This window comes from Anabrus simplex, chromosome 2 (genome assembly GCF_040414725.1).
Source record: "Anabrus simplex isolate iqAnaSimp1 chromosome 2, ASM4041472v1, whole genome shotgun sequence".
Lineage (NCBI taxonomy): Eukaryota > Metazoa > Arthropoda > Insecta > Orthoptera > Tettigoniidae > Anabrus > Anabrus simplex.
Window position 1 is genome coordinate 384,211,311 of NC_090266.1, and position 25,980 is coordinate 384,237,290.

The 25,980-nt window shown below is 38.1% G+C and overlaps 1 protein-coding gene across 2 annotated transcripts in view; it reads right to left on the minus strand.

Annotated features, from left to right (window-relative positions):
* Positions 1-25,980, minus strand: part of LOC136862853 (ribonuclease H2 subunit A) — a 159,629-nt gene that overhangs the window by 118,977 nt on the left and 14,672 nt on the right. For both annotated transcript variants that reach the window (XM_067139117.2, XM_067139116.2), the window contains exon 2: positions 21,530-21,728. In XM_067139117.2, coding sequence (XP_066995218.2) covers positions 21,530-21,723 — 194 coding nt within the window. In that variant the 5' untranslated portion in view covers positions 21,724-21,728. The remainder of the gene's footprint in view (positions 1-21,529; positions 21,729-25,980) is intronic.

Sequence of the window (25,980 nt, forward strand, 5' to 3'; positions counted from 1 at the left end):
CTCAGACGGTTGAGGCACTGGCCTTCTGACCCCAACTTGGCAGGTTCGATCCTGGCTCAGTCCGGTGGTATTTGAAGGTGTTCAAATACGTTAGCCTCGTGTCGGCAGATTTACTGGCACGTAAAAGAACTCCTGCGGGACAAAATTCCGGCACCTCGGCGTCTCCGAAAACCATAAAAGTAGTTAGTGGGACGTAAGGCAAATAACATTAATTAATTATTACGGGAAGCCTCTATTTTTTAATTTCTGTTTTGCAGCCAACCAACGCAAACGGAATAAGGTTCGGATCTTAGCACATGATTTCAAGACTTATGGATGGACGTCAGGAAAACGGCTTATCAACTTCACAAACATATTGTTCACAACTTCTAGTTCTCTGTTCAAATCTGTTCGTCCGTGAACTTCAGCAAATATCAGTTCGAATTTAGTGATAATTTCCATAACACTATCGGAAGGGACGAGCAAACTCCCCGAAACAGCACGTGTACCCACCCCAGACTTGGGTCATCAGGTGGTATCAACAACTCTCCTGCAGGCGTGCCCAGGGACCTGTGAAATTTTCGGCAGCGATATGCGATGAACCCTGCAACGTATTTGAATCCCTCCACACTACAGTCAGTATTTTCCTGTGAGGATAGATCATCACCAGCTGGCAATTAAATGTCATTAATATCCTTGTCACCCTCAGTCATCGCCAGAGCTTGTCATATCCGGGAGGATGTTGCCAAACATAGCCGATATAACAAATTCTCCTCCTTCGGCAGGAGCTACAGGTGACTCATTGGAATGAGGAATATCGCTGGAATTGGCTCCTAACAACAACAGTCTGATCCTATTTTTCACATCAGGTGGAGATGGATGTTCGTAAAAATGCCCAAGACCTCTTAGGCGCGAAAAGAAATTTTCCAGGCAATCTTGATTCAAACTTGCTGTGAGAATGTATTTAATATAATTAATGTTATTTGTTTTACGTCCCACTAACTACACTTTTACGGTTTTCGGAGACGCCGAGGTGCCGGAATTTAGTCCCGCAGGAGTTCTTCTACGTGCCAGTAAATCTACCGACACGTATTTCAGCACCTTCAAATACCACCGGACTGAGCCAGGATCGAACCTGCCAAGTTGGGGGAGAATGTATTTAACGCCGAAAGATTCCATGTATTTGAACAGCACAAACGAAAAAAGAAACTAGGTCCTCTGACACTCTTTTAAACACCCACACATTTTAAAGGTAAACAAATACATCTGATACATGTGATAACTGAAGAATTTGCCTCGATCTACCCTGGTCCCGCGTGGCTAGCTGTTCCACCGTGACGTCATGCGCTAAGCGAGGAAAATGCAACACCTTCTGCGCACGGCTGAACGCACCCCCCTGGTTTACATCTATTAGTATTATTATTACTTACACAGTTATGTACAGACAATCGTATTATTTGTGAGGTCATGTCATGAAACATCTATATTAATATGAGTTTATTTAATGTAAGAACACTTAATTAATAGTACATAACTTATTATTACCTGTACATATAATGTATAAATCCAATGCAATATTGTGCAACACACTGTAATGTCCAGAACAATGTATCTTTGGCATTAGAAAGTTATAGAAAAATCCATTAATTAAAATAGGTTGTTGGATTCTCTCGAAATTACGAGGAAACACGTGTCATATTCTTCTATAAGCCTGGCCAGGCAACGTATATAAAGAGGCAGTCTTGATGGTAGAGTTGAGTTGTTTTAGTGAGACTTGTGTGGAAGTTGTGAACTCTTGTTGTGACGTGCTAATGGAGCAGTCTTCATATTCTTCGTAGTAGTGTTTTGTTTATGATGGCAGTTTTTTAGTTTGTGTGTGTAGAATGTGTGTAAATAACTTGTAAATAATACAGTGTAAGCAATATAATAAAGTTGTGTGTTGTCTTTGTGGTTACATCAAAAGTTTGCATTAAAATGCGTTCCATAAACACGATAATGGTTATTTTTTGTAAAAATACTACGAATCTCTGCTATTTAAAACTTACTACGTGAGTAAACAGACACCTAACCCTGTATTTTACATATAAAATGACTCTCGACTTTAAGCGAATTTGGTATGTGTGGCAGTTCCGCGGAAAGTAACTATGGCGTATAACGAGGTCTACCTGAATGTGGGAAGGAATAATAAAGCGAGTTGGCTGTGCGGTTAGGGGTGCGCAGCTGTGAGCTTGCACCCAGGAGATAGTGGGTTCTAACCGCAATGTCGGCAGACCTGAATATGGTTTTCCATGGTTTCCCATTTTCACACCAGGCAAATGCTGGAGCTGTACCTTCATTAAGGCCACGGTCGCTTCCTTCCCATTCCTAGGCCTTTCATATCCCATCGTCACCGTAAGACCTATCTGTGTTGGTGCGACGTAAAATAAATTGCAAAAAAAATAAAGGACAACAAGTGGGAACTGATGCTTTTACGCCTTGCAAAGTGAAGGACAGTGGCTGCTACGGTGGTAGAGGAAGATGTTGAGAAAGATATTTGGATCAGTTAGAGATCAGGATGTATGGCGAAAGAGGAAAAATGTAGACTTGCAAGGACCGTTTGTCCAGCCAGATATTAAAATTATGAAATTATTTTATTTATAACCACCTATTCAATACATTACAATACACTCATTGAATTATAATGTATATATCAATATTATATATTACATTATAATTCAATGAGTGTATTGAATAGGTGGTTATAAATAAAAGAATTTATAATTTTAATATATCATCTTCAATAGGGTTGTAATATGAGATTAAAATTACATGTAACCAGCCAGATATTGATGTTAAAATAAAGCAATGAAGAATTAGGTGGGCTGGTCACGCCCAGAGAATGGAAGAACCTTTACTGTCAGAAAGGTCTATATAGGAAAACTTGAAGGAAGCAGGAGAGGAAGGCCCAGGAAAAGATGGAGCGACAATGTTGAAGATGACCTTCGAAAGATGGGAGTGAAATGCTTTAGAAGGAAAGCTGAGGACCGAGATGGTATGAGGCAGCTGGTTAAGGAGGCCAAGGACTGTAGTGCTGACCAGCAAGTAAGCCTGTACTCTACTCTTATTTCTCCGAGTCATTGTCCAGGCTTCTACTACGTCATTATAGGTAAGTAGGTTATACATTACGTCTTTAGCCTTCACTGGTACATCTTTTTTCCATATTAAAAAATGTACCTGATGGTAGAAGGCACTCCACAGTTGTATCCATTTAATAATATCCTTATCCAGTCTCCCGTTTTCTGTCAGTTCACTTCCCAAGCATTGAAGTGATCTACTTCCAGTTCCTTGTCTCAAATTGTGATAGCTCCCTTTCCTTTCTTTACTTCCTCTCCTCATCACCATCGCATCCTGCTCTTCTCCACATTGATCCTCAATCCCCATTATTCAATCCTTCTACAGTATTGAGTACATTCAGTTGTTGTACCTCCTCAACTTCTCCCCAGATCACATCATTCACAAATCACCACCACGTTCATTCTTTCCTCTCTATAATCTTCTCTTGCTGCTTTTACAATGTCATTCATCAACATCACGAACAGTACAGGTGACAACACACTCCCTTCTTTTAGTCCGTTGTCAATCCCAAACCACTGTAATCTACCTTCTGATGTCTTCACACAGCTGCAACGGTTATCGTATCGTCCCCACTCTGGCAGACTAGCGAATGTGCAATTTGTTCATTTTTCAGGAGAGCTAAAAGAAACTTTGACTGCTCGCGTAAAATCCATTTTTGTATTTACAATTTTGTTTACTTGTGAAAAGAATCTTATTTACCATCATCCTTAAGGGCAGTTATGAATTATGTGCTTTTCTTAATTTTCAGGGCAGAAAAAGCAGCTTCGTTAGTTTGCCTGAGTGAGTTTACTAAACTTCCCGCTGATGATCAGTGTAGAAAAGCTCTGATTCTGCACTACATTTGTTCTTGTTTTACTCATGTTTAAGGATAGTTTTGCATTTTGTGCTTCTCTTAGCTTTTAGAGCAGGAAAAGCAGTTTCATTCCTTTGCCTGAGCGAGTTAATTGAACTTCTCGTTGATTATCATGTAGTAAGGCGTTCATTCTGCATTAAAACTGTTCCTGTTTTACTAATGATCTATTAGGTAGATGCAAATGTACTTAAGAATTAGACAAATTTGAAGAAAATAAAACGTGTGACTAATATTTTTATTAGAACACTTTTTACACATGGAATTGAAGGCACTTTCAAGTAGTAACAAAATAATTAAAGTAAATATTTGACAATTATTGTTCTACTACGATAAAAACACACTTTTCCAATCTATTCAAAGTCGGACTCTCCTGAAATGTTTGGCTCAGGTAGAGCATCTCTCGCTGTTGCTGATGAGGGAAGATTTACATAAAACCCATGGTATACCTTTGGGATTTGCAGGTCATCACAAAGTTATAGAAGATCCTTCCGTTTGGGATCAGAAATGGGGAATCTTGAAGGGTAAGGTTTCACTGGTTCAGACTTTGATGGGCGGCCCTTTCGACGCTTGAAAGTGAACTTTTTGAAATTACTTTCTTCATACCCAGTCTTTATCTGAACTGTACATGGTTCGTGCTTCGTGTAACGAAACCACACCGTTTGTCAGAAAGGCAAAGAAGTATTATCTTCCTCAGCTGTAAAATTAGCCTTCTTTGGGTTGAAATCAATGAAGTCGTCATGCACAAATGCAGAAACGTTGTAGGGTGCTGGATTTTTGCGTGCATTTCTAATCTGTTGAACCCACCCTTCTGGAGTGTATACTGGGTGATTTTTAGTTTTTTTTTTTTTTTTGCAGACACGAATATTTTTTTGGTGGATGGAGTCACATTCTATCAAACTATGCCCCGATTCAAAATAAATATGATCAATTTGCTGAAGTTTTGGGTGTTTTTGTACTGCTTATATATACATACACACAAAATTACTGTTCTTTTGCTGTCCTCCACAGCTGTCTGATAATTACTGTCTCCGCATTAGGATATTTCATGAGGTAAGCTTAAATGCTACTTGAAATTTCATCCCAAATAAAACATTACACTGAGGCATCACCTAAATTGTAAACTGTTAAATTATAAACAGCCAGTTTCCGTACGTAGAAAAAGGGCCATGAGCTCCTTTGGGGGTACTCAACATAGCTTGCAAATCAAATTGAAATGCCAACATTGTCTTGTCACTCTTCGCTTTCTCTTTAATAATATATTCCAAATTTCGGGCAGCTTCTTTCCTACCCCCATGTTCCTTGTATGATTCTCATCTTCAGTTAATTTGGCTGTTTTTCTTTTTTCTTCATATTTTGAACAAGTTTTGCAGTGATCCTTCTTAGGAACATGGAAGGCAATTTTGTATTCACGGAAAATTCTTCTGTACTTTTCAAATGATGCGCATCTTCTTTCGATTCAATGCATCTCTCTTTGTATAGGTCATACATTTTTGTAAGGTTCAGATTAGGTTCTAGAAATCTATACTCACTTTTCTTCCGACAGTTGTGTGATTCTACACTCGGAAAAGACAGTATGTGCTCCCTGATGAATGATTCATCTTCCATCTTAAGTTTGTTCATGGGTTCGTGTTTACCTCGCATCTCAGGAAGTAAAATTCCTTGTTCATTGACTTTACGTAGTGCTCCCCTGACTAAACCTTCAGAAAGGTTTAAAACATCCAGGAAAAACTCGCGGCATACAGTAACTTCCTTCCTTGGAAAGAGTGTAAGTTTTGGAGAAATGACGTCTTGAAGGTCGATCAGTTGTTTCCCTTCTTTTTTTTTTTTTTTTTGACTGTTCAGTGACATGATGAGGCGTTGTTCAAAAAGTGTGGTTCCGGAAATGTTTGTAGATTTTTACTGTTCTTCTGAAAAATTACTCGAACGGTATGATTGTCTTTGTGATACGCCGCAGAATTTGCTACTTGTTTTCCTTTTAGAGTTTCATAGCTTCCTCCCTTGAGACAATTTTTCTTTTGAATATTTCTCTTCCAGTTGGCTGGATCGGATGTCTTACGTTTCTTGGGTGGTGACTGTTGAGAACTTTCTCTGGATAGAGCTGTGGCAGAGGTAGGATTTGTCTCCTCTCCACATTCATTGTTTCTCTGGGTGGGTACTGGACGAGGTGAAATCCCATGACTATGAGCAATAAAAATATTTTCAGTACCGACAGGTTCTTTGTCATCACCTAAAAATAGAAAATATAACACTAAGGCATACAAAAACCAAACCAAAAAGTCAGTTGAATTTGGTTGTGTCTGTAACAGTAATTTTCACAAGTGTGTCTCAACTGGCCAGAAATGAATAGAAATTGGCTTTAATATTTTATATACATGAATATTAATGAAGCATAAATAAAGTTGTAAATTTTGGGGGTTAAAAGAGGAAAAAAACCATTTATAAAATGGTTTCTTAAAACGGGAAGGTTACCCATGTATTTCATTAAGTGAAAAAATATGTTTACTTACCTACAATAAAAACCGGTATAGGACTGACTAGTGAAGACATTGCGGTTGTAGATTCAGTTCCGTGAAATTCTGACGCATGGCCAGCATATGGATCCTTATCCGAGTCATCTCCGAATACAGGTAAAAGTTTGTCACCTTCATAATTATCATTATTTGTTCTAAGAGGCATATCTGTCACTAGATCCTCGATATTGTAACTTCCATGTTCCTGAAATACAGGGTGTTGACAAATGAATATCGGAGTTTTAACGCCTTATAATACTGAATACGTTAAACTTACAGTTATACATTATATGTCAAATGAAAGAGCAACTCAAACAGTTTTGTTTGTTGGCACCAGTGCGCATGTACGTGAAATGGTTTCGCCGCAATCCGCTAGACAGCGGTAGTAGTACGTCCTTATGCCAGTGAGGTGGCGCAACATCTTGATGGAAAATGAAGTTCTCTGGCTCATTTTCTTCCAACTGAGGGAAGAGCCATTGCTCTAGTGTATCGAGGTAAGAAGTACCAGTTACAGTACGTTCACCATAAAAGAAAGGCCCATAAACCTTTCGCCGGGATACGGCACAAAAAACATTCACTTTAGGGGAACCTCGTTGCATTTGTACCAACTCATGAGGATTTTCTGAGCCCCAGATGCGCACATTACGAGTGTTTACATGTCCACTAAGGTGAAAGACCGATTCATCACTGAAAACAACATGATTCATAAACTCATAATCATGTAACAACATGTCGTTTGCGAAGTTGGCTCGTAATCTGTGGTCTGCCGGCTTTAGAGCCTGTAATAACTGTTAACGGTAAGGACGTAGCTGTAAGCGTTTTCTTACAACTTTCCAAACGGTCGACGCAGGAAGTTGTAATTTACGACTAGCCTTCCGGACTGATTTCTTTGGGCTACTCGCTCAACAGTCTCTTCACTTAATCTTGGTCACCCCTTGCTCTTCCCTTTACAAAGGCAACCGGTGTCTTCAAACTTATGATACCATCTGCGAATGTTATTATCACTTGGAGGATCACAACCGAACTTAATGCGGAACGCACGTTGCACAGCAACTACAGATTCTGTCTTTGCAAACTGCAAAACACAAAAAGCTTTCTGTTCACTAGTCGCCATCTTTGCTACTACCGCTGTCTAGTGGACTGCGGCGAAACCACTGCACGTACATGCGCACTGGTGGCAACAAACAAAACTGTTTGACTTGCTCTTTCATTTGACATATAATGTATAACTGTAAGTTTAACGTATTCAATATTATAAGGCGTTAAAACTCCGATATTCATTTGTAAACACCCTGTATTTATATACATGCATTTTTAATTTTATAGCTTCTGACACCATCTGATGTAGGGTAGAAATACAATGTTTTGGAAGTTGGATCTTTGTAACAGAACTAGGAAATTAAATAAATAAGTATAATTATAGAAACTTACCAGAATTAAGTTTGATGAACTTGGACATTGTCTACTTCCTGGTGACTGAACGTAATCATTTGATGCGTTACTACTGCTGAAGGTATTTGACGGATTTTTACATAAAGCAAGTTATAGAAGTGTTCGTCCCCTCATGTTTGGAAACCTATCCTTTTGTGCATTGTCTGCCTTTCGTCACGCGATGGGCTGTCACCGCTCTGTGTTACAGACTGTCTCGTTGAAGGTGGCGGCAAGAAGTAGCAGGTGGTTTTCGTCTCCTACCAAGTGCACAGTGCTACTATAAAGGATCACTGTCCTAATCTGTACTCTGGTGAGGGCTTGCTAAATTCAAGTGAACAAAGCAGCAATGTTAAATCTGGTACTAGTAATCAAACATTCTGCTATGTAGAACACAAAACGCTTTTAATTCTAAATAAACTATATATAACCTAAACATGTTAGCAATCCTCACACATCCAGAAATAAAATTCGGGAAGCAGCGTATAGTTCCACAGCACACCTGGCAGTTTAGTTTGAAGCAGTAAATGTTCCAAACCTCAACTATGGTGACTACGGCAAACTAACAACAATGCAGATTCGCTACTTCTGCATAGTGGAAAATACTAACAATGCAGATTAGTGAATTGAACACAGTTGATTGCGGCCATATGGAATAAGATACAGATACAATACTTTGCTAGAGGGTAGATCATACACCAATAGTAAAATTTAGACCTTAAATGCAGATTCGCTATTTTTTCACTTTCGCTAGTTTGACAGAGCAGCGACGATATATTGCTTTCATCATTGTTATTAGCTCCTTGCCAATGCCCCCTGTGTGGCAGGCTTTCCCGAACTTTCTTCTAGGGATGCTGTTGTATACCTTTTCTAAGTCTATAAATGTCATTACTATATCCTTCCCATACTCCTAGCTATTTTCCATAATCTATCTCATAATGAAAATGAAAATTGACCTTCAACTTCTGAATCCAAATTGCTCCTCTTGCAACTGGCTATCCACCTTTTCTCTAATTCTTCTTTCCAATATCCTTTCCATTATGTTGGCAACATGGGAGATGATGATGATTATTTCTCTGTAGTTACCACAGATCTTATCTCCTTTCTTGAATATTGGTATTATAACCCTCGATAGCTTGATAGCTCAATGTTCCAATATATCCGCACTAAAAAATTGTTATTTGAATAACAAAAATAATAAACTGTCAGCTTTCAGTGTGCGAATGCCTTATACAAGACAAAGGCTGAACCCAACACACCTTGAATGGAGTCTGAAAATTCCCCTACCCCTCGCACTTGAGGCAACTATGCGTTATGTCAAACAACAGACTGAGGTGGCTGCAATGCAGAACCTGCTGCTTAGATGGTGATGTGACGAAAAAGTGCAGTAAGTTAAAAAAGAAGATATTTGACAATTTCTTTCACATACAATGAAACGTGCAATTTTGTTTTCATCACTACTGAAATGTTTAACTTAAGTTGTTTATTTTCAAAGGACACTTGACAATTTCTTTTAGTGTAAGGCAAATTGCATGGTTTTTCATAACTACTGTGCAGTAATTTTTATACATACGCAGGGATAGAAAAAAAATAGAAATAATTCAGTAGCCACCCCCTTTTTATCAGGAGCCAGCACATTTTTGCAAATAAAGATTATGAAAACCACAGATTAGACTAGGATAAAGCTACGTATTGCTTTTGAAATGTGCCCTTAAGTAGTCTAGTCTATCAGTTCATATAAGACAGAATAGAAACAATTTATATTTTAAGACATACTATCCCAAATAGTCACAAGTCGTCTTCAATGTCAGCATCTTTTGAAATTACATTCTATGTCTGTCTGATTTCTCACCAAAACACTAACAATGATCAATACATTTTGTCCTTTACAGATGGTCCATTCAAAGATATCATCATGAGAACACTTATGTTCTTCATGGCAAGCTTGGTTCGCAGTTTGTGTTTAATAATATTGTGTTGAAACATCGCTCACATGATGAGGTCGATACAGGAATTGTTACCACTATATTAAGGAGCTTTCCTAAAATCGAACATTGCCCTTTCACAATCCATGATTTTTCAAATAGATCATTCAGTGGAAGACTTTTCCCATCTGCTTTGAACTCGTACCACTCGCACAGTATGCCTTCTACGCTGTTCTCCTCATTTTGAAGGTGTTTTGAAAAATGAGTGGCAAGAAGCTGTATTTCACTGTTGCCATAATTTTCAAATTGTTTTCCTGATGGCCAGGGATGTGTGTCAAAAACACCAGTGGCACTTTGAATATCATCATTTTGAAGAAATGTGTCTTTCAGAAAGTTAATTCCACTTGCCAAAATATGTTCCTTGTCGCTCACGAAATTCTTATCAGACACACCTGATAAGTGTATTCCACTGAAAACTCCAGAAAGTGTTGTAGCAGAAACAAAATTTTGTTCTACTGGGCCCTTGGTGTTCTGAAGTTGCTGCAATGAATTAACTGCATTATTTACATGTACTCTTACCTTACTTAATATCAGATCACGCCTCTAAAATACAAGTGAAAGTCTTCTGAATATACTCAGATAGTCATACAAGAAGTGAATTGTGATGACAAATTTCAAGTTCTTAATCTTCTTTACAAGACCTTTAGTCGTGATTCCTTCTTCACCTTTCCTTTCAGAAATATTCTCTAAATGCATCAATAGGCATTCCCAGTCTTTGGCAACTGCATGCAAAGCATTTAATTTGCTTCCAACCCATCTAACTTGGTGTAAGTACTGCAACTTAGATACAGTAGAACCCCGCTTAACCAAAATGCTCTGGCAAAATTGGATACCGTTATGCATCACTAGACCAAGCGCCAAAAGTTGGTTTAGAGATAATCGCGTTTAAATTTGGGTCTATGTGTAAATTCGAGCGAACATAATTTTGCTAAACATGGTATTGCTGGTGTTGTAGGATAATCGATTGTACCTTCTCACCAAATTTCAACATTTTTATACTCACACTACATAGATTTTCTTGAAGAAATGGCGCTTAGTCTACTGATGCAATTTACGGTTTTTCTCACTTGCGAATAATGCATCACAATGCTACACCAATAACCCCTATCTTTTGAGTATCTACTGAGTAAAACTTCAAAAAATATAACGTGGCAGCAGCCATGATTAAAACTTGAATCTCCTACTGTCTGGTAAGGCCCGCTAAGTGCTTGATCCACCGCGAGCCGTGCCACAACTCCGGTACATTATTCAAGTTTTAGATGGAGAAATTCTAGAAGGGACGCTATTCCCTAAAGTTATTGCTATAACCACTTACTGATGTGAGGAATTTCAACTTATCTGAGTCAAATACAAATGGTAAGGCATGAGCCACTGTAGTCTATACAATGCATATTTTTTTTAATGGATTTTCCTTGACGATTGTCCGATTATATTCTGAGAGTACACTTTTGACATGATATTTTTAAGCCTATGGGTAAGTTTTGTTCTGCTTGAGACACCCATTAGTTGCTAAGTAGAATGGCATTCACTCATACCATTAGGGACCAATGACCTAGATGTTAGGCCCCTTTAAACAAACATCATCATCATCAGAATGGCAGTCCCTTAACTAAGTAAAGTATATAAAGGTTGTTATACGTGGTTATGATTACCTTATTCCTAGAAAAATAAAGCGATTCCGAAAGAAAATATTGAATTTTAATTACTTATCTCAGTCAAACATAATAGGAACAGAAAATGTGATTAAAGATGTTTTCTCCCACAAATACACACAAATCACTGGACAGGTAATAAGAATGTTGCTCTCAGTTCATTCAATCTCGAAATCAAGATTTCCATTAAATCCATCTATGTCATCCACGATGTCAGAATCTGCTTGAAGATTCTGGTAAAATTGTTTGGCATCTACAGGTATTAGGTGCATCAGCGAACCAAGGTCTCCAAGTTTGGCTTCAGAGATAGGTTTTCCATTTGGCCACAAATGTATTAATGCTTGATGAAACGGAACTCTAGTTTCCCGTGGTCGTCCCTGTCTTGACTTATTTAGATTTACTTTCTGAGAGTCACCATCAAATTCAGTTTTGACGTACATAGCAAACGGCTGTGATTTCAAGAGCTGGATTTCTTTCAGTTTTAGCCAGTTCATCTTGCAACCATGAACATCAGTTTTCCGATTCACAATCATTTTCTCAAGTTCTACTGAACTGAAGAATGAAGTTTTTTCCATCTGGTGAACAACAATGGGTATTTTCCACCTGCAGTTTCTCATTACGTTTAAGTAGTCCTCTGCAGTGTATAAACGCTGTTGAAATTTGAGGGCACGCTCAATATCTGCGAAGTCACTGTCGTTGGGAAGAAAACTATGACCAGGTACTAAAAATCGCAGTTATCTTCTGAAGAGTAGGGTGATGATCCAATACTGCCTTCATCATCAAAACCGTTTTAATATTACAGTTCTGATCACCGCAAGAATCTAACCATAATATTAGCTCAGAAATAGGGGATGCTTCTTCCAGTAGGTGTTTCATTAAGCATGAGCCGACTTCTTGTGCCCCGCGACCTGCCACACCTTCCAGCCAAACGTAACAGTGACTTATTATTACTTCCCTCATGTACTCCGCAGTTGTATAACCATAGCTGACGTTTGTAAAACACAATGTTCGTTGGTATTCGTGGCAATGGTAATGTTTTTTCCATGTCAAAAGTAATTGTTTCCAGTCCTTCAGTTTCCTTGGCACGCAGTAAATCATTTCTCTTTAAATTCTGCGCTGCTTCTGCTAAATGGTTTGCCTTCTTATCTGACAGAATATCTCCATCATGATCATTCTTGACACCTTTAATTTCAGCATCAAGAGAATCACAAATTGCATGTGTCCTTATTGAGTTTCTTTATTTGCAAATTGAATTTCGTTAGAAAGAGTTTCTAGTACATTGAAAACTAAACTGGATTTTCATTTTCCCCCTTGTACATGTCATACTTCAACAGAAGGGTCGTATCACTATTGAGAAACTCCCTTTCGGTTTCTTTCCAGCAATAATGCAATTTGTACCATGGTAATTTGTTGATGTGTTCAATAACACCTTGAATTCTCTCAGATATTTTATTGCTCCCACCACCAATTCCACGAAGATCTCTAACTCAGTCGCTACTCTTCAGTTTCTTTAGAGCTTGATCAACCTTACAGCTGGAAATCCTCAATGTCTGCAGAAACATAGATTTACAAACTTGAATACCGGCAATCTTGTATTCCCTGGTGAAAGACTTCCTTTCTGAAGATTTATTCCTCTTCCTCCCGATGGGCACTTCAGTCACCATACTAGTTATGAAGGCAGTTTGGGCATTATGGGATTCAACACTATAAAATTTCTTGAATTCGCGTTCACGAACATCTAAAGAGACTTTCTCACCGCACTTGCATTTACAAAAAAAAATTTCTAAATGTCTTCTCTTCTTTTTTCCTTCCACATTGGGTAATGTAGGACTTATTCTGTATGCATCTTTTCTTCCGGACATCGCAGTTCTGCACTGGATATTTCCTATTCCTACCTTTACTAAGTCGTCCTTGGTTGCCATTTTTCGCATTGTTAGTAACGCTGCTTTCTTTATAAAGTCCATTGTTGTCAGAAAGGTCTTGTGCTTCATTGCCGCACCAGTCCTCATTGTTTGCGTAGTTCTTCTCAGTGGCTTCTGTACTGGTATTAAGAATTTCATTCCCTGTATTCACAACTTCAACTTGCTCATCTTGGGAATCCTAAACAAAGAAAAAGAAAATTAATGGAGGATAATAAAACACTATAGGTGGGCCGGCGTAAGGTTGCACATGACAGCTGCGCACAATGTTGGTCACACTGCAATGGCGCACGAAGCGATGTTGCCGCCGCAACAACAGCTGATTGCAAGACACGTGAGTTTTTAAAAACATGGAAGAAATGTTTTTAATATCATCGCGATGATACACAAAACAAATGAAATCCGCCGACAAAAATCGAACTTTCAACTCACCGATTATTTATCACACAAAATGATACGAGATAAATATACTACGAAGTTCTTATTATCGCGATGTTAGAAAATACTGAAGAAATCGGCCGACACGAATCTCACTTTAAATACACCAATAAATGTTAGAATAATATACACCGGTACTAACACAAAAGATTTCAAGTAAAATCTATAAAATTTATGAAAATTCAGAATCCTTATTTTCATACCTGATTCATACACGTAGAGGCTCGATACCCTCCAAAACACTATCACTACCGTCGCCTTCGTTGTCATTGTCATCATCGTCTAGGCAGATCATCAACTCCTGACAGTCACTGATGATGCCATGTATTGCCATTGTCGAGTTAATTAATGTTGCGACATGGCTAACTTTCTTGATCCACAAAGCCGCATCCATTCGAGCAATACCCTCCTGAAACCGTCCTTCCACTTCAGTAATTGTGAAGGACTTGTTATTAGTGCGTACGTAATGTTTTACTTCACCCCATACCGTACCAATTCATTGAGGTTGAAGTGACAGTGGTATGGCAACAACCTAATAACCTCGTGCCCTTGTTCCTTCGCTACCTCGTCGACTAATTTAGTCATACACATATGCGCTGGGATATTTCTCTACTGCAGCCATTCCACTAACAGTTCTTTACTCATGCTCGAAGTAGGGGTCTTGTTCATTATTACGGAGTGGTGAGGTAGCCTACATTGACCATAACAATGACAGAGGGGACTTTGAGCTGTAATCATCGTACGGTACCGTCTTTTCCTATTGCATCAGCCTGGAAATAATTCCTGTTACAGGAGATAGCTTAATTCGTTTCTTCCTGAAGTGCTGTGAAATAAGTCCCTACTCTCAGCCCCGTTTCCGCTACTGCTATGTCCTTTTTACTTCTATTCTTGGAAGCGAACACCTCTCTGAATAACAGTACGCTTTGAAAGCCCTAATGTTTGACGTATGCGTTCCACAACATGATCTGCAGGAACAGAGAGACGGCTGTACAAGCGTACGAATTTCCTCTCCCTCTCATAAAAATCGCGAGTTCTCCGCACTAATTCTAATGCCTGACTATTAAGGGACACACCGCCACGGCGCAAAGAATTATCACTTCGCGTTTCATGACTATGTTGTCGTTTCCAAGACATCGCACTGCATTCGTCAAAATGAAACTTCACAATTACCTCACAATGAAAACAAAACTTTCATAAATGCGCAAATCACACCTGACCACGTGCTAGCGACGACAGACATAACGGCAACACTTCAATGCGGTAGTCAAGCTAGTTATAGATGGCACCACTATACTACCCATATTGCCAACAACAATCAACTGAAAATAGTTCGTATTTATTTTGTGACTCGCTTAAACCTTATAACATTTATTAAATGCTCATATTTGTGTAAGCAAATAAAAGATTATAAGCACTATACGGAATTAAATACGAATTAACATGAATAAAATGCGTAACTGTATCTGACATATAAATAGTAGTAGATTGGTGATTCTGATTGACGGGTGACGTTCTTCATTTCATTTTTGTAGTGGTGCCAACATGACTTACAACTGTCAAGTGCAACCTTGTGCCGGCCCACCTATAACCTATGTTCAGACACTTTGTATAGCATTGAATAAATTCACCCGTAATTTTAAAATTCGAATTACACACAAGGGGTTTGAAGTACAGTACACATACGCACCTCCAACAAGTTCGGTAACACAAGCAGAAAGTTGTCTACTTCAAGTGGCTCTAAACTGGTAATAATGAAAGTTGGCGTTTGGCATTTCTTAGAGGGAGGTCCGTTTACTGACTGCCGGGGCGGGATAAAAGGAGTGGCAGTATGGTTGCCATGGAAATGAGGGTGGGGCGACTGCGGTTGCCATGGAGATAAAATTTCTGGGCAGCTCGTCTTGCTGGGAGTTGCCAAACCTCTCACTTCACTTGTGAGTTAGATATTGTCACAAGCAGTTCAGTGTGAGTGGCATTCTATTTCTGTTTTGTGGCCGATAGTAAGTTTCTAATTGTATTTTAAATACTATTTACGTACGTATGTACGTACAATCATTGTATTTTAATTTATATTTCGAGTACGATGAAACGCGTCAGGTACTCTACCACTGGGTGATGTGGAAAAGAGTACACATGATTTATGACCCCCCCCGTCCTACCCGTGCACCCTTTTTCCCCTTGAACTCACCTTTTCGTATTAGTTTTATGTCCTGTACTTATGCCAATAAGGTGTACAGAGACAAGTATAGAACAAAGTGCATGTTGAAGGATTTGTCAGGCTATAGGTACCACCCCCTGTTAAAGAATAATAATGTTATTGATTTTACGTTCTGTAGCACTTTCAAATACCATCTGACTGAGCCAGGATCGAACGTGCTAAGTTGGGATCAGAAGGCCAGCGCTCTACTCTCTGAGCTTATTAGGCCGGTCCCTGTTAAAAATAACGCAACATGAGACCAAGTCAGACACAGTCACAGCAAAATTTGTCCCATTTGCAATCACTCCCATTACAGTGGAAAACAAGAATGTGAAGAAAGACCTGTTCATGTCACAGCGGTCAGAATCAAGGAGGGAACAAGTGAGCCGGAAGCAAGGGGTAAGAGAATGTAGAAAGGAATGCTGGAATGTGGCAACATCATGAAATGGCACGTGCAATGCTCCTCCCTCCAACCTTACCTGTCAGACGCCAACTTTAGTTAAGTCTAGTATAGATTTTTATATACAGCCCCATCAGATGACTCCCAAATCTCTCCTTAGGCACCTGTATTTACATCATGTAGTCCCACCACAGGAATGTCTTGCTTATTACTTGTAACTGGCATTACGTTATTATTTGGATTCTAGAACAGTAACAAAATGATAGAAATACGATTACAATATATTGTGAGTATCTTTATGGTTCTAATACTGATAATAATAATGATCAATATTACTGACGCATAAACAATGATATGTCTACAGAAATGGCCCTGCTTTCATTATTCTGATCTGGAATTCATTGATTTGGTGCGTATTACCTAGCATAACATCTCAAAACACTGTTACAGTGAAGCTTTCGCAGCTTCTTGAAATAAATATATCGATCCAGAAATATTGCTTTCATTGCAGAATACCGTATTAGATACCATACAACAATCTCATTTTGATACTAACCTTAGAAAGTTCTTCTAGACAATGATTCTCAGACGCAACCTTCTTAGCAAGCTGCTTTAGTAGCACTGTCTTCTCCTTACCTTTGGAAGTACTTGATACATCGCTGAACGTCACTTGACAAACCACTCAATGAATCACCACGTAAATATGTTAGCACTATCGAAAATGCGACCACTCAATGTGTCACCACGTAAATATGTTAGCACTGTCGAAAAGGCGGGCTCCCTCGCTGTCATCTGCGCACAATGTGAGGAATGTGGCGCTTGGTCTAATGTTGCAAACTGGAATGTCGCATAGTCTACTGATGCAATTTATATTTTTACCGATTCCCGCTTTGTCGCTTAGGTTTTCTGTTTACTGACAACTAACGGCCTCTTGTAATGCAGTGGGAAATTTTTTATAAATAGTTCAAGACTTCCTCTACAAGATGGCACTAAAATCTCAATTTTCGTCAAATGGCGCTTAGTCTACCGATGCATAACGGAATCCAATTGTATTTTAATATTTTGTCTTTACCCTCTCGTTCTTAGCCGTCGATATTAGTAATTCTCTTGCTATATGTGCTGAGAGCTACTAGACGAACCCTATTTTTATATTATGACTTATGCCAGAATGTACGTGTAGCATAAAACAAAACAGTTTCTTACCTTCTAGTTAGTTCCAAGATACATTTTTTTCTTCAACAAGCAGCAATTATTATTATTATTATTATTATTATTGTTATTATTATTATTATTATTATTATTATTATTAGCCATGAAGATCATGCAGACGACTCCAACCTTGACAACAGCAGTTCTGACAATCGAGTTACATTAGATGATGGATTTAATGCATTGGAGGTAACATTGATTTCGAATTTTTATTAAAATACAGTACCACATGCTTTAATTACAGTACCGTATCATAATAAAATTACTGTATACAGTATTCAGTTCAGTAGTAACAAAAAAAAATGTTTAATTATTTCAGATTGCTTTGCGCTTTGTTGAACAAAGCGATGAACCTACACCAGCTGATGTATTGTTGATTAAACGGTGGCGCGACATAACTGCACCAAGAAAATTCAGAAGAAAGTCACTGATTTTATACAATGAGTGACATTATGTAAACATTTTAATGTTAATATACAGTACGCACCTTTGCTTAACAAAGTTTATACATTTTCATTTCGATATTTAACTTCCGAAAATATTTATCATATTTAACACGCCTCAACCGAAGTGGCTCCGCCCCATTTATTTCGGATAAACGGGTTCTACTGTATTTCACATTCCTACAACTCTGAAATCAGTTGGCAAAGTCGTTTTGATGAATGGCGATAAAACCGAGTATAGAATCAATGTCATCAATTAAGATTCACATTTTTCAGTGAGTGAAGAACGATCAGTTGGAGTTGAAGTGCAACACAATGAACGTTTTACCAAATTCTCAATTTTTTCACATATTTTTGTTACCAAACCATTATAGACACCAGTCATACAGGGTGCTCCATCAGTCCCTATACTTAACAGTTTCGTACCCGTGAAGAGTTCTCCAAGCCCTAACTGAAGCACTTCTGTTTCTAGTTTCCATATAGCCATCACTTGTTGCATCCTCCAATGACAAAATAGAAAGAAATGCCTCATTCAACTTATTTTCTTTTAAAAAGCGAATGTAAAGTATCAGCTCCTCATCGTCAGATTTATTTCATCCATCGAGTAAGATTTCTCTGCATTGTTTATCATTCACATACTTTTCTGAATCAGTAACATTCAATATGATTACCAATGCAACCAAACCAAAATCAGTGTAGGGTCAGTTATTTTTTGCAACAACATGCCATGAACAATGCATTCATATGCTGTAACATATTAGCATCCATTTTCTTGACGCGTTTAGCTAAAGGTGCACATTTGGCATTTTTCTTGAAACTTTAATCCTCCTGACACTACGAGTGAGAATAGGATTTTACAAGTATTTTAAAAGTTTCCAGTTTAAATGGTCCTGAAAATCTGGATAAAACTTTAGAATTTTAGTCTGCAATATTAGGAAAGTTCCGAGATGCTTCGCTGTGCTGACCACATGATACCTCGAAATCTGCAGGCCTTCGGGCTGAGCAGGGGTCGCTTGGAGCCCAAGGCCCTTCAGGGCTGTAGTGCCATGGGATTAGTTTTTTAATATTAGTAAAGTTACTGCACAATTTACACTTCACAATTCCTTCTTCATAATGCAGCCACGGTAGTAATTCAAGCCACGATTGCTGAAATATTGTTTGCCCGATAACTGAAATTTCGACGTATTTTTAATGTTTGACTTATTATTCTGAACACCATAAATTTTACACTGGTCACTGCCATCCTGAACACTACAATCGGCACTTCCATCAAGTGTTTTTTTTTACACTCACTCACTTCTCTATCACTGTGTTACATTTCCAGGCCTACTTACGAAGAAATCTGAAAGATTACACTATTTTTTACTCGCATCAGCCAATTTGTGCCACATTGTTCATTTCATTTTGCCAATTTTTGCAAGTATAACACAGAAACATAAAACACGTAATATACTACAATAATACACTACAATAATATACTACAATAAAGGGTCCGTTATTGGACATTATAAATTTTCCAACTAACTCATTCCTGGTTGCCAGCGTTTCGACCTCGTGTGGGACAAATATTTCAAATTCCCTATGGGAATCAACATCTATATCATATACTACAATATATCACTAGCGTTAAATGACTTCCAAATTCGTGGGCTTTGATGTCTGATGCAGTGTTGCCAATTTTCCATAATTGCAAAGGAATGAAAACAACCATATTTCTGAAGTGCAAACTGTTCAATACCAAGATGTTGTAATTAAATTGAAAGTATAAATAATGTTCAGTGAAAACACAAGAACTGATAAAACGCATCATTCCGTATGTTTTAAATGAAAAAGAATAAATTTCACGGGAATTTATCAGCACTGCTTTGGTGGCAATAGTTTATGAACGGCTATTTAAAGTCAATACGGAACCGGAATGAAGTTCATTACTTGTAAGAATAGGGCAAACGGACGGGAAGTTTAAGTTATTTTGAGATACTGAAAATTCGAGTAATGGAGGTTTGAGATACCGGGGTTCGACAGTAGTTCTCTGCATTTCTCCACAACTCTAGTCTGATCCTTGTACTCTGCTACCGATAACTGATCATCTGTAATGGAACTGTATTTGTTATTGTATGTCCACATGAAAGGCTACTTGTTTGACGGGTTGCATCGATGTCCCTCATGACCGCTACGTAGCTCTCGGGCAGAAGTGAAATGTCAAGTTCCAAGGTATGAAGCGTGAATTACAGAATTAAAAACTGCCAAAAGCAGTGAAAATGTTTATTGCACATATTAGAATATGAGCTACAGAAAACACGCAGAACACCATACGACTTGTTACTTTATAAAATGGTGGAAACGTACATGTAAGGGAACTCCGGATTTCAGAAAGTAAATTTTTAAAAACGAATTTGAAAATTCAGGCACCAGGTAAATATTTTCAGGCACCCGATATTTTTTTGACCCATGTACATAGCAGGTGATGTGATTTGGTATGAAGAGTAGAGAGAGCAGTCCAAGACCAGCTTCATGCCGTTTAAGGACAATTAAAGAATGAGGAATTAAAATTAGTGTGGAGAAAAATTACAAAACAGTGATAAGACAAAAGTAATAATAATAAGGTTATTTGTTTTACGTCCCACTAACTACTCTTTTACGGTTTTCGGAGACGCCGAGGTGCGGGAATTTAGTCCTGCAGGAGTTCTTTTACGTGGCAGTAAATCTACCGACACGAGGCTGACGTATTTGAACACCTTCAAATACCACCGGACTGAGCCAGGATCGAACCTGCCAAGTTGGGGTCAGAAGGCCAGCGCCTTAACCGTCTGAGCCACTCAGCCCAGCATAAGACAAAAGAGACAAGGAAAAGAGGACATAAAAATCAGAAAGGAAGGTTTTGAAACAGTAGCAAATTTCAAGTACTTAGAGAATTAATGGAGAATAAAAGAATAGATTTGGAAAATTAGCAGAAAGATACAAGACTCAGATTATGATGGACAGTATAGAACAGAATATAGACTAGAACACAGCGACGGACGAAGACTGGTGGAGCGATAAAATGAAGAGGAACTATAGGCTAGTTGGTCCTGCTTTGTATCTGGCAAAGAATTTTATCAGAATCCCTGATGTATTAGTGAGCATATCATAAGCAGCTGAACAGTCACTAACATTTATGCATAATACAAGTTGAAGTTTAAACTGAAGTACATAATTTCATACAATGAAAATCTATAATATGAACGGAAAAAAGGGCAGCAATGTGCCTAATAATTTATGCGCAGCTAGGAAATATTTAGAATTCCCATTTTTGTCCACAGCAGATGTACACGCCTTGAGCATTACATTCTCTAAATACAATTCTACCAAGTGAGGTACAATTGTCACATTCAATGTTTAAAATTGGTTGCTTGTTTGGATACATACCTGCGCAACATGTTGTTACATATGGTGTTAGCAGCTATAGCCTCGACCATCCATCCGATGGAATCACTATACTTAAAAATATTTTCAAATATATCTTCTCTCTTAGTTTCTGTTAAGCTCTTTGAATCTGCACAGCCCAGGTCTTTGAAAACATCAACTTTTGAAAGTGGACAGTAAGAGACGCCATACACCATTGGACCTAATGAAAAGAAATGAATATATACTGAAACATTTACCCTATCATTTCTTTACTCCATACACTTCCAAGAACAAACTGGAGTCTTAATCATAAAGGGAATCATGGTTATGAATAAAGCAATAAAAAGAAAAAAAAGAATTAAAAAAACTATTCATCACCTGGTCATTGATGACTAAGAAGATTATTGTTATTGTACCGAGCGGTACACCCAACGCCGCGCATTCAAATTCAGCGCCTAAATGAACTCCTCTACTGGTAAAACAGTGAAACTGAAACTACACCAACTTAGAATTTACTCAGAAGATGTCACCATAGAAATATGATGTAATTTTGTTATTGTGAAGTTTCCTGAACTAACTGAATTTCTACTAGTTTTGTTTGCTATCCATCAAGAAGTTTGGACATTTTTCCAAAGATGACACTACTAAAGACTATGATTATGCACCCTGGTGCAAGGTGTAAGAACTTGTAATTCAAAGAAGTTTTGTATTTCTAGGTTTTTTTAACTGACTGATGTTCATTTATTTTTTGGTTGGCAATAGTTCCTTTTTCTTTCTGCCAGTTTTGGATCTAGCCAATCAATAATTTCTGTAATTAATTTTCAACCTATCACAGGCTTCTTGTTCAATTTTGAATGTTACTTTTGAATTTACCAATTAAATTGAGAGGGTGTGGCCGGTGTAGTCTTGAATGATCTCGAACCTTCCCTGAGGGTTTATAAATTGCGGCTTTTCACATTTCTTGGCCAATTGATCGACGTCTGAGTGTGTGGGTGTTAAGCGGGAGGCCTCTTTCGACGGCAACCAGAACATCTACAAGGTAATGGCCACATAACTTTATTCTTTCTTGATACCTCCACAGTTTAACCCAAGGGAAAGTTCCGAATCTATAACTATGTAACCTACCTTTCTAAATCGTAACTTCTTCCGGCTAATGTAAAAGGTTTCATAAAACTTTAAGTGTAAATCGGGGATAGAGAGTGATGTACCCTCTCGAGCACCCCTTCATCTTGGTTTGAGGTGACTACGTTTTGTAACGGTTTTTCCTTCTACAATGTGTTAAGGTAATTTCTATACGAGTCACCTCAGTAGTTTGGGAATAGCCCCTGTTCCATCGGCCTAGTGCCCTTTAGGTTTGTAAGTGTTCATATCAAGGAGTGCAAGTATACGCCTCCATTCATTTTGTGTTCGGGCCATTAATTTAACCTGTTATTCTTATCCCACGAAGGCCCAGTAAGGTGGGTATTTAATACCCCTGTATAATTATTTTTTCAAATTGTAAGTGGTGCCTTGAAAGGTCAGAGATTGCAAGCTGATGTTGCCTTGAGAAATTGAGAGCCTATTAGGTCTTTTCCAAAATGTTGTAAGAGTAACAAACATCTCTTGAAGGCTAGATGTTGTGATTTAGGGAGCAAGTGCTCTTGAATTAGGGGATTTCTGCCCCTTATTAAATAACCTTTTATAAAGTTGTAAAACTAGGGGCTTAAAGCCCAAAGGGTTAAGGTTCTGAATCTTGGATTTTTCCCAATCTTGTTTAATGATTGCTATTTGTACCTGTAATATCATTATGAAAAAATGTTAAGTTTGAAGTTCTACAAGAAATATAACTTTTTTGAAGTTTTAAATCAATTCTTGATATCGTAGATAGACCCATTCACCCCGGCACCTTCTTTCACCATCTCTGTGTTCCACAGATACCCCGGAACAATTATTATTATTATTCTTATGTGAAGTACCTTACTTCCCTTCAGATTCCTGACAGTGTAACAATTCCCCCCCCCATGCCTTTCATAAACTTTCAGTATTGGCCATGTTCTTTTTATTGAAGGTATTGCCTTAAGAACCATGTTCTTAATCATTACAGGATCAGATAATGCTGCACCTACTCTAATTCTCTGAGTTCTAATTTCTAGAAATTTATTCACCCACTCAAACATACTTTTGTCAAGTCCAATAGATCTCCTTTTCGTTAGTAGTCTCCCATGATCTAACCTATCAAAGGCCTTGGATAAGTCAACAGTTATACAGTCCATTTAACCTCCTTAATAATTATCTGCTATATCTTGACCCTCACTGGAATAAACTTCCTTAAACCCGAACTGCCTTCTAGAACACCAGTTAGTAATTTTGCTAACATGTCTAATATTATCAGAAAGAATGCTTTCCCAGAGCTTAGAAGCAACAAAAATGTCAAGCTGACTACCCAGTAATTATCTGCCTTATGTTTATCACCCTTTCCTTTGTACATTAGGGCTGCAATAACAACTCTCAATTCATTTCGTATAGCTTTCAACTTTTGTACCTTCTTGTAAAAGTCTTTATTATCATAGGTAGATTTCAGTACTTCGCCAGTATTAGTCACCATCTCAATCTTGGCACTATCCTTATATTCAACTATCTTTATATACAATTGACTGCCTCCTTTAAGTATTCACATAAACACTCCCCATCTTCATTAATGATTCCTGGAATGTTCTTTCTGGACCCTGTTTCTGCCTTAAACTACCTTCACATGTCCTTCCTTCCACTTTTACCTAAAATTCATATGACTGCCAATTATGTTTGCCATCATGTTATCCTTAACTGACTTTTGTAAAATTCAATTTACTAATAAGTTCCATCAATCTCCCCTTACTTTCACAACCATTCCTAACTATTTCTATCTAGCCTGCACTGCTTTCTTAATCTCTCTACTTCTGTTATAATATAGTAGGCCTTCACTATTCCTCGTCACCTTTAAAGGCACATACATGCCTGTTTTCACACTCCTCAACTGCTTTTAACCCATCCCATAAGCTGTTTACAGTTTCATTTTCCACATTCCACTGATCATAATTTTGATGAACTCCCCAATGCCAGTCATACCAACCATATCGTCCCTGGAAAGGCAAAATATCGTAAGAGAATTTTTTTTTTTCAAAATTGAGGTTACAATGTTTATACATCAATTGGACTCAACTGCACATGCTGGTGAAGTATAGTAAGTGTCAAATGAATCTACAGGTAAAAACAACATAAAAAGAAATTATCGTAACCACCATCAGTAATATACAGAACACCAGGTCATCGTAAGCACCTGAGTTTGAATGTTGCAACAAGTTTTAATTCTGGAGGGAACGTGAGATGCGTCAGTTTCATTGTTTGTGACTGCTGTTGGTCATTGCTGTAGTACACATTTTATACCTGCCACAAATCAATTCGGCACTTGAAACATAAGGCAAACTAGAGGAACGCAGAAAGGGAAGAGAACGGGTTGCTTCTTGTGACAGACTTCACTGACCAAGTATCATCAGTAGCTAAACAAATCTGTTCATTGTCAGTACATATTCCTACCATTCGTGTGCGAAGTAGATTATGCCAGTGAAATTCTAAACTGAAGTTTGCAACAACAAGAGCAGAAAAGTAAACGATTGTTCGTTGTTCATAGTTTTATGAATAAGGAAGCTGAGGACAGAAAGGATAAAACACAAGAACAGTTTAGAAGTGAGTTGTTGAAAGTACAACAAAAAATAGCATATGCAACAAAAGTGTTATACAGGATGGTCAAGACAATTTTAACTGAGCAAGTTGGCCATGCGATTATAGTAGCTCAGCTGTGAGCTTGCATTCGGGAGGTAGTGGGTTCGAAGCAGACCGCCGGCAACCCAGAAGATGGTTTTCCGTGGTTTCCCATTTTCACACCAGGCAACGCTGGAGCTGTATCTTAAGGCTACAACTGCTATCTTCCCAATCCTAGCCTTTTCCCATCCTTCCCTTGCCAAAAACCTTCAATGTGTTTATGTGTGGTTAAACAAGTAGCATAAAATATATATATATTTATTTATTAGTAGAAGAGACAGCATGAGACTGAAGAAACTTAATTTGGTACACAGGGAAAAAAAAACCAGAAAGCAAAAAAGTGTGTAACAGATTTTAAAGATTTTGACACGCAATCCATGAATTTTACATTCTTCAGGAAACAACTCCATCAATATCTAAATTACGACCTGTGTCAGGAGAGAGGATTGGTTTCCAAAGAGGTTGTATCAATTTATTCTGCATCAGAGTCACCCCTTCCAGGTCTGCGCACCCCAAAAACATCACGTTGCCTATTTAGAGATAAGCCTTACACCTAAAACTACATGTTTCTCATCCTTAACTTTTTCAGAGTTTACTAATTATTCTTATAAGTTACCAGTATGAATATTACCCATCCTACTGTTCCTATCCTGTCTCTACGATAAACACTAGAATAACTAGAGAAAATTTCTGCA